The sequence below is a fragment of the Megalobrama amblycephala genome, linkage group LG8, assembly GCF_018812025.1.
Source record: "Megalobrama amblycephala isolate DHTTF-2021 linkage group LG8, ASM1881202v1, whole genome shotgun sequence".
Taxonomy (NCBI): domain Eukaryota; kingdom Metazoa; phylum Chordata; class Actinopteri; order Cypriniformes; family Xenocyprididae; genus Megalobrama; species Megalobrama amblycephala.
The window spans coordinates 32130222-32144045 of record NC_063051.1 but is presented as its reverse complement, the minus strand read 5'-3'; the positions used below and the strand labels follow the sequence as shown (position 1 = coordinate 32144045).

At 37.6% G+C, this 13824-nt stretch overlaps 1 protein-coding gene and 1 long non-coding RNA gene across 2 annotated transcripts in view; one reads left to right on the top strand and one right to left on the bottom strand.

Annotated features, from left to right (window-relative positions):
• The first annotated feature begins 2784 nt into the window (after window positions 1-2784).
• Window positions 2785-13824, top strand: part of mcm6 (minichromosome maintenance complex component 6) — an 11882-nt gene continuing 842 nt past the window's right edge. Inside the window, 17 exon segments of the mRNA XM_048200600.1 lie at window positions 2785-2975; window positions 3260-3406; window positions 4900-5010; window positions 5153-5402; window positions 6765-6930; window positions 7016-7161; window positions 7245-7395; window positions 8187-8328; window positions 8467-8608; window positions 8686-8793; window positions 9649-9804; window positions 9906-10034; window positions 11215-11376; window positions 11476-11608; window positions 11808-11909; window positions 11912-11992; window positions 12097-12236. Coding sequence (XP_048056557.1) covers window positions 2875-2975; window positions 3260-3406; window positions 4900-5010; window positions 5153-5402; window positions 6765-6930; window positions 7016-7161; window positions 7245-7395; window positions 8187-8328; window positions 8467-8608; window positions 8686-8793; window positions 9649-9804; window positions 9906-10034; window positions 11215-11376; window positions 11476-11608; window positions 11808-11909; window positions 11912-11992; window positions 12097-12236 — 2367 coding nt within the window. The 5' untranslated portion in view covers window positions 2785-2874.
• LOC125274329 overlaps window positions 8909-13824 on the bottom strand; it is a 6640-nt gene continuing 1724 nt past the window's right edge. Inside the window, exon 2 of the long non-coding RNA XR_007186235.1 lies at window positions 8909-10076. This is a non-coding gene — a long non-coding RNA (uncharacterized LOC125274329). The remainder of the gene's footprint in view (window positions 10077-13824) is intronic.

Below are 13824 nucleotides of genomic sequence, written 5' to 3'. Positions count from 1 at the left end.
GCTTCATGGAATGGGTGTCCATGGCCGAGCAGCTGCATCCAAGCCTTACATCACCAAGTGCAATGCAAAGCGTCAGATGCAGTGGTGTAAAGCACGCCGCCACTGGACTCTAGAGCAGTGGAGACGTGTTCTCTGGAGTGACCAATCACGCTTCTCTGTCTGGAAATCCGATGGACTATTCTGGGTTTGGCGGTTACCAGGAAAACGGTACTTGCCTGACTGCATTGTGCCAAGTGTAAAGTTTGGTGGAGGGGGATTATGGTGTGAGGGGTTGGGCTTGACCCCTTAGCTCCAGTGAAAGGAACACTTAATGCTTCAACATACCAAGACATTTTGGACAATTTCATGCTTCCAACTTTGTGGGAACAGTTTGGGGATGGCCCCTTCCTGTTCCAACATGACTGCGCACCAGTGCACAAAGCAAGGTCCATAAAGACATGGATGAGCGAGTTTGGTGTGGAGAAACTTGAGTCTTGACCTCAACCCGACAGAACACCTTTGGGATGAATTAGAGCGGAGACTGCGAGCCAGGCCTTCTCGCCAACATCACTGCCTGACCTCACAAAGGCGCTTCTAGAAGAATGGTCAAAAATTCACACACTCCTAAACCTTGCGGAAAGCCTTCCCAGAAGAGTTGAAGCTGTTATAGCTGCAAAGGGTGGGCAGTGCTTCCCACACATAGACTTTACTTGGGCGGCCCGCCCACATATAATAACGGCCACCCAAGTATATTCGGAGACACATTTTTGTGTTAGCGTGTAAGTCACAAGGGGGCGCTGTTGCGAGTTCTACAAGCTCACGCGACAGTGCCTCAGACTGCTTCAAAGTGATTCTCAATCAATGAAAAGTGCAGATTTATGCCAAGCGATTGCTAATGAACTCAAGCTGATGAATTATTACAATGTCTACTTTATGGCCTTTATATAAAATGTTTTATACGGTTGTAAGAATCTGAAGGATCAGCCTGCAATAGTACAGACATTTCAAAATAAGAGTCCTGGTGTATTTCGGGCTTGTTTATAATTAAAAGTCACACGCTAAGTTTTTTCTTTTTCTTTTGGGCATTATTGGTATTTTGGTTACACAATAAATTGTATTTAATTTGATTTCCATTTAATTCATAGTAAATTATTGTAGTCTCCCCCACAGGAAGAAAACACTAAGAACATTATTTGACACATATATTATTCATTATATAAATTTTACTAGTAAAATCTGTGTCCCATTCACTGAGAGACACACTATATGACAACAAGGAGAACATAGGAAAATGTAAACCATTTAAATGCTGTAATTTTGCATAATTTACAATGCATAATAATGCATAATATTAGTATGTAATTAAATGTAATATGTTATGTAATTAAAATTAATTTCAATAAATAAAAATACTGTTAAAAATCACACATTATTTGTTTGTCACATGTAGTAGACCATTTTTGTGCCGTGGGTAATAGGAGGATTTTTTGCCCGGCTACCACCGCGAGTATATTTCAAACCTGTGGGAAGCACTGGGTGGGCCAACTCCATATTAAACCCTACGGAATAAGAATGGGATGTCATTAAAGTTCATGTGTATGTAATGGCAGGTGTCCCAAAACTTTTGCCAATATAGTGTATTTTGGGATAAATGCCTATTCATTGAATGTATTGAAATACAGATAAGTTAAACATTAGCTGCTAATTACTTATAAATGGAAACTAGTGCTTCTAGTTTTACCACAGATCCTGCTATTTTAGTTGTTGTGCGAGGAAAACATAAATTAGCTACATATGTTTTAAATATACTATTTAATGCATGCTTAGGGCAGATATTGAATGGGAGGAAATATTGTTGGACCATTTATGCACAGTGCCACATTTATTTTTTACATGTATTTTTTTACAGTCTGTGGTTTTGATATATATTTTTATAAATTATTTAACTCTGGCGCTCTCTGCTGTCTTCTTGATTCCAAAGCTGTCTACTCGGCTGTTTACAAAATAATATAGTATTAGCGCCATCTACCTTTGACACAAGGCAATTCTTTTAAATGTAATGTGCCATTCAGGAAAAATAAACATAAAGCATGTTAAAAAGCGACAGACAGACAGACAGAAGAAATAGGAACTGACCTGCTGACCTGCATCGATAACAATGTAAAGTAATGGCGGGTGGCAAGTGATGTCACAAATAACTGCAAAATAATAATATTTTTGTTTGGCTGTAGGCCTATTGATACTCTGTGCAAAACAATCATGCAAATTAATGTAACTGTTTCCAAAAGAGCAAGACTACTATTATTTGTATAAAAATGATCGATTAATCATAAACGACTGTGATTGGTTCACCTTCACCGGCGCACAGAAAAGTAACAGATATCACGTGACAAACAGTGCAACGGTCTAAAAATCCTTTTATATTTGACACTGACGAGAAGCGTTAGTCATTTGAATAAAATACATAATTAAGTGTTAAAATAGCAGGTTTGTTATTTAGATTTCACATACTGTGTCTCTAAGTACCACACCTGATCAATCAAACTAAGTTACTAAACACTAAGCTTCGCCCGTTTTGAGCGTTTTGAGTAACTCCTGTTTCACCCTTTCACATTAATAACTACTTTTCTTATTTTGTTTCAATCGTTGACATTTTTCTATTGTTCAAAACTAAAATTCACTGACACTACCTAACCTCAAAATGATGTCACCACCCTGAACAGAAAGATCGAAAATTATTGGCCACTATGAGAAAAGCAACCATCTGATTGGTTCCTGGTGGCGCGAAATAATCACATGGTACAGCATTTCGCGCGAAAACTTCTGCAAGAAGAACTCGTGTGCTTCGGGACGGAGAGGACGTTGTTATAACTTTGTAATACCAGTTGATTTAAAATGGATCTTATGGAACCGGGAGCGAATCAGAATGCTGGTCAGATGATCAAGGATGAACTGGCGGAGAAATGCCAGAAATTATTCCAGGCTTTTTTGGAGGAGTGAGTAAATTGGTGTTTCTTATTGTTCTTCAGGCACTGGTTACACGATGGGTAACAGTGTAGAATAAACTTTACACGCTTTTACAGTAACGTTAGTCGTATGATTTTGTGTTAAACTACATAAATATATAAAATATGTATCATATTTATTTGTATTCGATTTTAGAATGAACATGAGTGTAATTAGACTTGTGCACGTGCACACTATCTTTGCCATAATGTACAATAATTACATTTTGTATTGATTTGTGGTCGTAATCATAATTGTGTGTGCCGCTCCGCAGGTTTCATAACAGTGATGGAGAAGTGAAGTACCTGCGGGACGCAGAGGAGTTGATCCGGCCGGAGAGAAACACACTCGTGGTCAGTTTTATCGACCTTGAGGGCTTTAATCAAGAACTGGCAACCGCCATCCAGGAGGAATTCTACAGGTCTGAAAGAAGCCAAAAGAAAAATCTGTATTGTTCTCATACATTGCTTAAGAGCTGCATACACTTTATATGAAGTGCCTTTAACTACTGTGCAATAACACTCACGTTATGCACTTATTGTGTAAATACATGCTTTAACATTGCACTTATTTTTTAAGAAATACCTGCATACAGCTGTAACTAAAGGATTAGTTCACTTCTGAATTAAAATTGATAATATACTCACCACCATGTCATCCAAGATGTTTATGTCTTTCTTTCTTCAGCCGAAAAGAAATTAAGGTTTTTGAGGAAAAACATTTCTCCATATAGTTGACTTCACTGGGGTTCAACAGGTTGAAGGTTTAAAAGTCAGTTTCAGTGCAGCTTCTAAAAGCGCCACGTGATCCCAGACGAGGAATAAGAGTCTTATCTAGCAAAACGATTGGTCATTATGGAAAAAAAATTAAAATGTATATACATTTTAACCACAAATGCTCATCTTGCACTAGCTTTGCTATGCGCTACGCATTATGTAATCACGTCGGAAGTACCGCGGTAGGGCGAAAAACTTAAAAATTGTCCGAAATCGTTGTTTTACCATTTATTTTTTTTTTTTGTAAAGGGTGTTTGACTTAATCTTTGCACGTTTGCTTTGTAGACACTAGATCGGTACTTATACCTATGCCATGCGAGACCTTTCCAACATGATTATGTAATGCGTGGCGCATCGCAGAGCATTTGTGGTTAAAAACTATATAAATTTTAATTTTCTTTAGAAAATGACTGATCGTTTTGCTAGATAGACTCTTATTCCTCATCTGTAGAGCTCTTTAAAGCTGCACTGAAACTGACATTTGGACCTTCAACCCATTGAACCACATTGAAGTCCACTATATGGAGAAAAATCCTGGAATTTTTTCATCAAAAACCTTAATTTCTTTCCGACTGAAGAAAGAGAGACATGAACTTGAATGACATGGGGGTGAGTAAATTATCAGGAAATTTTAATTAAGAAGTGAACTAATCTTTTAATTTAAAATCAAACCTGTCCCGTACCGTACCCGTATCCCACCTCAATAGCAGCAAAAGTGTTTTGCAATACAATATGAGCACAATAAGTCCAATGTACTTATTTCTCGATGTTAGTACAATATTAAATATGATGTTAGTTAAATATTAATGCTTAGCATTGTAAGCTGTTGTTAGTACTATAGTATCATCAATTATTAAGTATTATTGTTGTTTATTAACATTCTAATGCGGTCAAGTATGCTTACATTTTGAAACATAAGTGTGAGTGGATCAGAGAATCTTCCTGGAAGAACCTGAAGCACTCTTATGATAAATACATAATGTCAGATGTGCGGTTAGTGTGGGTAATATGAGTATGTACTGCAAATGGACTCGCATTTGGCACAGGCTTTGACAACTACAAAGCTGCATTATGAAACTGATAAAACATTGTATTTACCACCATGTGAAAAGTAAAATATATTTTTTGTTTCTTTTAGACTTTACCCCTTCCTGTGCCGTGCTGTGCGTAATTTTGCTCGGGATCATGGAGAAGTTCCTATCTCCAAGGAATTCTATGTTGCCTTCCAGGATCTACCAACCAGACACAAGTAAAGAGAATTATATTATCAGTGTGTTGACTGATTAATTATTTCAAACTAAGATACGCGTAGTTGACAAAATTATACATCAATTTGCTGTTAAAATGTTGTTAACAAATGCGTCCCTAACTAACGTTGTGGGTTCCTGCAGGATCCGTGAGTTAACCGCGGTGAAAGTTGGCTCACTCGTGCGCATCAGCGGCCAGGTTGTCCGTACTCACCCTGTTCACCCTGAGCTGGTGAGCGGGACCTTCCTGTGTTTGGACTGTCAGGGAGTGATAAAGGACGTGGAGCAGCAGTTCAAATACACTCAGCCGAGCATTTGCCGCAATCCTGTGTGCAACAACCGTAGACGCTTTCTCCTGGACACAAACAAATCCAAATTCATTGACTTCCAGAAGGTATGAAATGTGCTTTTTAAACCATATACTGTTATGTTCTTTGGTAAACCCTCTTACCCGTCTTGAAATGTAGGAGACGTCACAGTGCAAAGCATTGCAGGGAAGGTTCAAGAAGGCTGCTGTGAAGTTGATTATGCATATTTTTCTGTAGTCTCTGCAAAAATGAAGTATGCCATTTTTCTGCAACATATTTTTAAGTGACGTGTTAGGAAAAAAAGTATTTTTACATGACAATTTGCAATAAAATAAAATAAATAAAAAACAGCAATCACAGAAGCCATATTTGAAGCAAAATGAAGTCCAGAAAATAAAATAATTAAACCAGTAAATATTGAAAATAGAAAGGTGTGACAACAGATGTTTCTAATGTCAGTTACTAGAGGCATAACTTTTATTATTTATGTATTTGCACAGGAATAGGGCTGCATGATTTGTGAAAAATAGGTTACACTTAATTATAAAGTGTCTTTGTTACATGAACTACATGCACGTACTATAGGGTTAGGATTAAGTTTGGTTAAGGGTTAGTTGCATGTAATTATGCATAATTTATAGTTATTAACACTAAAATAAAGTGTTACCAAAAAATATAATTGCAGTATTTATAATAAAACTTTCGACTGTTATTAAATTATTAGCTGAACAAAACCATTTTAGGGCTGCACAATTTGGCCAAAAATAATTAATATATTTTTTAAAATGACAAATAATAATGAAAAAATGATTGTAATATTTCACACCAAGCGTATATATTTATTTAATAAAATTAAACATATTTACAGCTTTTACAATTAGATAAGCCATATTGCAATTCTTGTTTTATCATTTTATTATATATATAAAATGCAGTATTTATTATATATATATATATATTATTATTATTTGTAATCTTTTAGACAAGACACTACAGCCTAAAAAACTTTTTTTTTTTTTTTTTTTTTATTCAATTTTGAGATTTTGGGCTTTTTGGCTTTTAATAAAGTGGGTTTTTTTTTCAGACTAGTGGCAAGAAAACATCCAAAATCCACTTTTGAGCTTTTATTTTTTGGCACTTTATCTATGTGTGTCTATAGATTTCAATTACAATACATATTTTTAAAGACAGTTTTCTCAAAATGAGTATCTTCTCCTACACTCAGCCATATATCTCCACTCCAGAAGCACCAAACTTCACAGTTTTATTCCCATCTATATATATCACATGCTTATATTATAAGCCTTTCTGATGTTGTTGTGCTCTGTCAGGATGATTGAGCAGATGACATTTCATCATACTGTCTGAAGCCATCCTCTTTGTCGATCACTGTATCTACAATTTAGTGTTGTTAGCTTACGTTGACGTTTTACTTACCTTGATTCCAGGTACGTATCCAGGAGACACAGGCTGAGCTGCCACGAGGCTCCATTCCTCGTAGCATGGAGGTGATTCTGCGGGCTGAGGCTGTGGAGTCGGCACAGGCCGGTGATAAATGTGACTTCATTGGCTCCCTCATTGTTGTGCCTGATGTATCCCAGCTGTCCACACCAGGTATACAGCTCTCATCCAGTCGGGCATCACTGATGATAATACAGTGCTTGTAAATCTTACCATCATGCGATCATATTTGTTTCAGGTGTGCGTACTGAGACCAGCTCACGTACGGCTGGTGCGCAGGGTTACGAAAACGAGGGTCTCCGTGGGCTTAAAGCGCTGGGCGTCAGAGAACTTTCCTACAAACTTGCTTTCTTGGCATGCCACGTATCCCCCACCAATCCCAGAGTAAGAGTCAAGCCCAACATTTCAACATGGAGGTCTCATTTTCTATAATGCACCATTGTTTTAATTGGCGTCTCTGTTTGTAGTTCGGCGGTAAGGAGATCCGGGATGAGGAGCAGACGGCAGAGAGCATCAAGAAACAGATGTCGGTACAAGAGTGGGAGAAGGTGTTTGAGATGAGTCAAGATAAAAACCTCTATCACAACCTCTGCACCAGCCTCTTTCCTACCATTCACGGTTAGTCACTATGACTATCATTGGCCATATGTGTTTTATGCTAAATTTGGCCACAAACACAAATTGACACTATCAAAATGTGAGGATTGTTGATTATGTTCTGTTTATACTGTGGTCTGTATGAATAGCGATAGTGGTGTGAATTGTCACTGGTTTCACGATTCAATTCAATTACACTTATCATGTCAACGATTCAATTCCACGATGCATCATGATGTGTTGCATCCTCAATTTTCAATATTACTGCACATGGCTACATTTTCGTCAATGAACACAAGCAGTCAGATATATGAACTCATTTTTTTATCTACTCCAAGAAAGCACACTTCCTGAATATAGCATCAAACAAAACACAGCATACAACTGCAGCATTTAGAACTTATAAACACTAGTAAATACTAAAAGTGCATGAAACTGTCAAGTAGTGTACTTAAGTTACAATAACACTCACACACGAATGCATTCCCTCCGCTATTTTATGTTAACGTGAGAAGCGCATATGTGGCGAATGACGTCAGAGAAACGTCAGTAGGCTATAATCGATTGTGGTCTATTACTGCATCGATGCAGAATCGTCCATGTCCGCATCGCAATGCATCGTTGAAACGATTAATTTCAACACCCCTATAAAGCGATCGTGTTTTGAATGAATCTTGAGATTTCTTGAGAGTCATCTTGAGATTTGTTGGCCTGGCCAACATGTATATCTGTCATTTGTATACATCTCAAATAGCATTCCACACAACCCACTGAATAATATCAAGATGGTTTACATCATGTTTTGTTCTCAGGTAATGACGAGGTAAAGCGGGGAATTTTGCTCATGTTGTTTGGAGGTGTTCCTAAAACCACCATGGAGGGCACATCTCTGAGAGGAGACATCAATGTCTGCATCGTGGGAGATCCCAGCACAGCCAAGAGCCAGTTCCTTAAGTGAGAATTACTCTAGAACAGGTTTAAAATATGAAGGGAATAAGGGTACAAGGGAAATGTACTGACATTTCAGCTAGTTTTTACATTTTTGTCCGAAATGTATATTTAAAAGTAGAATAACTATTATTTTTTATTCAGGCATGTTGAGGAGTTCAGTCCACGGGCGGTCTACACCAGTGGTAAAGCGTCCAGCGCGGCCGGTCTCACAGCTGCTGTTGTGAGAGACGAGGAATCTCACGAGTTTGTCATTGAAGCTGGAGCGCTCATGCTGGCTGACAATGTGAGTTCAGCTTTTACAGATTATTTATTTGTGTAAAACCCTTGTGATTTGATATTCATAATATTTGTTGTCCATAGGGTGTTTGCTGCATTGACGAGTTTGATAAGATGGAAACGAGAGACCAAGTGGCCATCCACGAGGCCATGGAGCAGCAGACCATCTCCATCACCAAAGCAGGGGTCAAGGTAGGGGTCAAAGATCAAAATGTGGATTTACAGTTCATCAGTGCCTCTGTGACATGTTTTTATCTCCAGTTTAGATAAAAATGACGATAATTAGGAATGGACTAAAACATTGTAATACAGTATGAGTAATTTTATTTCATGATAACGATATAAATCACAATCTTTTCCCATTGTTGTTTGATTAACATCAAGACAGCAGCAAGTATATTAGGCTGCTGTCACTTTAAGACTTAATGCATTGACATCCAATTTTTTCTTAAGATATAAATGACATGCGAGAACTTGAATTCTCTTTCATGTCTTAAAGGGTTAGTTCACGCAAAAATGAAAATTCTGTCATAAATTACTCACCCTCATGTCATTCCAAACCTGTAAGGCATTCGTTCATCTTCAGAACACAAATTAAGATCTTTTTTAATGAAATCTGAGAGCTTTATCCCTCCATTGACAGCCTACACAGCTGCCATTTTCAGGCCCCAGAACGGTAGTAAAGATATCATTAATTATGTAATCCGTGTGACTCAGTGGTTTAACCTCAATTTTATGAAGCACTTGCTTTTGCGTCAACACGCATGCATCGTGGTGCTCTCATGAATGCATGTTGGAGATTAATATTTTGTAAATAAAGTGGTAAATTTTGTTTTTTGGGGGCAAACAAAGCACTCGTGTTGCTTCATAAAACTGAGGTTAAAGCACTGGAGTCACATGGATTACTTTAATGATGTCTTTACCTTTCTGGGACTTTAAAACGGTAGCTTGTGTCTGCAGGTGTCCACATATATTGCTCACCCCTAGCCATAATAGCCAAGATATTTTCATACTTGTTCCATAAGAGACTATTTTTTCAAATCGTAGGCAACTCTGAATGCTCGTACATCCATCTTGGCTGCGGCGAACCCAGTAAGTGGGCGTTACGACCGCTCCAAATCTCTCAAGCAGAACATCAACCTGACGGCACCCATCATGTCACGATTCGATCTCTTCTTCATCCTGGTGGACGACTGCAATGAGGTATGATCATGAACAACAGTGTAACAGCATATGAAGATGATTGTGGATACAGCAGGATGTTGTTATACTGTTAGTAAATGCCTCTGTCTCTCTCTCTTTAGGTCACTGATTATGCCATAGCCAGGCGTATAGTGGATCTCCACTCCAGGATTGAGAATTCTGTGGAGCGTGTCTACAATCTAGATGAGATTCGCAGATACCTGCTGTTTGCTCGCCAGTTCAAACCAAAGGTGAGTGACAGGAAGACTCATCTTCATTGTTTCTGATGCTGCCTGAAATAGAGGACAGCAACACAATATTGAGAAAATAAATTGGAATACTAGGGCTGGGTTGAAAATACTGATTTCTCGATTTTAATTGATTCTCATTTTGATATCGATTCTTAAATCCAGAGTATAGATTTTTTGGTCCGTGCTGTTTTCAGTTGATGTGTGAACAACTTCACTTAACATTATTTTGTAGCACGCCTCCCATCCAATAATCATAATAACCTTTGTGCTTTGTTGCTTTTGACATGAAGCCTCAGTTTTGAAATTATGTCAATTTTATTAAGGAACTCGAACAATAAATAACATTTTGGTGCTCTTTAATGTGGCTTGACAGATGGCTGTAGTCGCCTCAATTCAAGTGGCACGTGAACCGATCATCTCTTTACTACTAGTTATAGCATGAAATAAAAGATACTGTAGAACTTCAATCAATGTTTTTACTGTGGAAAGACATCAATAAAACAGCTTACGTCACATAATGTTACATTTATCTCAGGAAAGCCAATCAACGTCGGTAGTTACCTAGAAAAATTAACCCTAGAGAGGAGCATTTTGCTAAATATATGCACCAGATTACACATTCCTTATATTTTGACAGCAACCATTTAAATGTTCATATATTTCAAAAAAGTAAAAACTTTATTTTCATAAAAAGTTATTATTATAATGTTTTTACATTAAAAAATGCCTTATGTACAATTTAAAAGTTTTTAGACAAATCTGTTGCTCATTTTATCCTTCAGTATTAATGTAACAACCGACAGGGTTCCTTATCCACCTTATTTTTTAGGTAAGAGTGGGCGTGGCCATTTGTAATTTTAATGTGTCTGGCTTCCGGTGTCATTCGCTTCCACTTATTTTTATGTCTCGCACATTCACAGAAAACACCTTACTTCCGCGTTGAAAAATAAGGTGGATATAGTCTATAGTATTAGTTCAGTTTTTTTTTTTTCTTTGAGAGAAGTTGACGTACTGTACCTGATATATATCCAAATGCATTGAATTGAATTGCACATTTGTGAATCAAAATTTAACCAAATCGTGAAATTTGAGTCAATGCCCAGTCCTACTGAGTACCAGGTGTAAATAGGGCCGAAGTCAGCTATTTATTAACTCTCTCAATCTGTGTGCGTGATTTCAGATCTCAAAGGAGTCTGAGGAATTCATCGTGGAGCAGTACAAGCGTCTGAGACAGCGGGATGGCTCTGGAGTTACTAAATCAGCCTGGAGGATCACAGTTCGCCAGCTGGAAAGCTTGATCCGTCTTTCTGAGAGCATGGCCAGGATGCACTGCTGTGATGAGGTGGGAACGAATAAAAGAGAAAGACTGGAGTATGATTTTGGTTTCCCAATATCTAAAATGAGTATTAGTATTAGTTAACTTCCTGTTTCTATTTTTTAGGTTCAGCCAAAGCATGTCAAGGAGGCTTTCAGGCTGCTGAACAAGTCCATTATTCGGGTCGAAACTCCTGATATTAATCTGGATCAGGAGGAAGAGGAGGCCATGGAGGAGGAAGATGACAATCAGATGAATGGTACAGTTGTCTTCTGTTTCTAGACATTTAATGTTTCATTCAGGCTGATTTTGATTAATTTTGGTCTAGTACAACATTTTGATTTCATGATGACTTTATAATGCTACAAAAAAAATAAAATAAAAAATAGAACATTTAACGGCCTCTGAGTCAAAACGATTGATAACCACTGTTCTAAACTCTCTTCTGCTCTTTTTAGGTCATGATGCACCTAACGGTGTGAATGAAGCTGTTAACGGAGAAGTGAATGGACACGAGCACACAAATGGTATTAACGGTCACGGGGTCAACGGAGACAGCGCTAAACCTCGCTGCGACTATCGTTTGCTGAGTATAAACGCATTTCAAACCTGTTGGTGCTACATCTGCGTCATGCCGAGGAAGGTGAGCACTCTGCAGTTATTATGCACTTTTATCACAAACTACAACATGACAAGCTTTGACGAACACAATTAGAAGAATCTAATTTGCATTGCCATTTCTCCTAGTCGAGGACGAGTCTGCACTTAAGAAGAGTGAAGTCGTGAACTGGTACCTGAAGGAAATCGAATCAGAGATTGATTCAGAAATGGAACTCATCAATAAGAAGTCAATGATAGAGAAAGTCATCTACAGACTGGTTCACTACGTAAGGAAACATTTTCATGATATATATCTTGTTAGTTTTATGTGAATATATGAAGAGTTTGGTTCCAAAACGCTCCGACGTCATTATAATGTTTTCTTTACCAAGAAAGCGGCAAGATGAAAACCACTATTTTCTGTTTCAAACTTTCACATAGCATCTTTTGGTTATAAAAACATTAAAAATTCAAATCTAGATTTTGATTTTCAAAGGTTTATTATAAAAACTGATTATTTTTCCCCAAAATGCAATAAATCCATGACACGTTTTTTTTTTCTTTTTTTTTCAAAATGCCATTAATCCATCAGTATAAAAGTTATTTTTCATATTGAAAATACACAACAAAGTTGATTCACATATTTGACAGCCTCTGAACTTTGTCAATACTAATCTTATATACAGGCATTTGACTGAAAATACATTCAGCCGTCGCTCCCAAAATGAATTCAACGAGTCATCTTGTTAATGTTATAAATTAATTATGTCTTTGTTTGTCATTACCGATGAAAGAGTATCTGGCGCCACCACACGGTTAAAATAAACACATTTGCCGAGTACATTGGTATTAAAAAGGGCTTTTAAAAACTGTTCATGATTCAGTTTTGGGGACCATGACAAAAGTTTGATGCTGTCGTGGAACAAGCAACAGCTTGACCGAGTGCCTCGTCTTCTTAATCTCCACACGTAAATGATTACATTTCGATGACTTGTGTTTCTTCCCCACCGCAGAAACCACCACAGGTTCATCAATGCCGTCAAAATGATTCATTTTTCTGTTTTTGGATCACAAAGTACAAAGTAGATAAGGAAAACTAGGATGCCGGGTGTATTCAGAGCGCCGCCATTACCGTTTACAGTGTGTGGAATGGTGCACTGTGATTGGTTGAGCGGATATATCGCATTCTGCAGAGAAAAGAGACTGTTGTTTGTCGCATTTTGGAAAGAAAGGGAGAAAACACGATGGAATAACACAATGGATATCGCATTTTGCGCAAAATTAATAAACGACTTTTCAATACCGACCAGATACAATACTGATTTTGGCGGAAACTCAAATTTTTGTAACCAAACTCTTCATATGATAGCTTGTTTCCACCAGAGAATAAAAAAATAAGTAAAAAAGGTAACTGCAACTTTTTAACTCACAATTATGACTTTTTTTTTCTGGTAATTATGTTTCTATCTAACAATTTAGACTTTATAACTCGCAATTACAAATTTATTTCTCACAATTCGGACTTTATAACTAGCAATTCTTCGCCGGGAGTTTGATTGACAAGCGATCTAACCAATCGTAACACCGAATCCGCCATTTTGTCCGACAAAGCAGTCAGGAGTTAGAAGATTAACCTCGGTGGACTTGAACTTGAAAGATGGTGTGTACTGACGTCTTTCCGCGTTTGAAACAACATACCTTCTGATGTTCATTCATGTTTATGTGATGCTATAAATGAACTAGTAGGAAGAGATGATCGGTTCACGAGCCTCTTGAGCTGAGGCGCTACAGCGATCTGTCACGACACATTAAAGAGCCACAAAACGGTTTTATTGTTCGAATTTATTACAAAAATTACACCATTTGAAAGCTGGG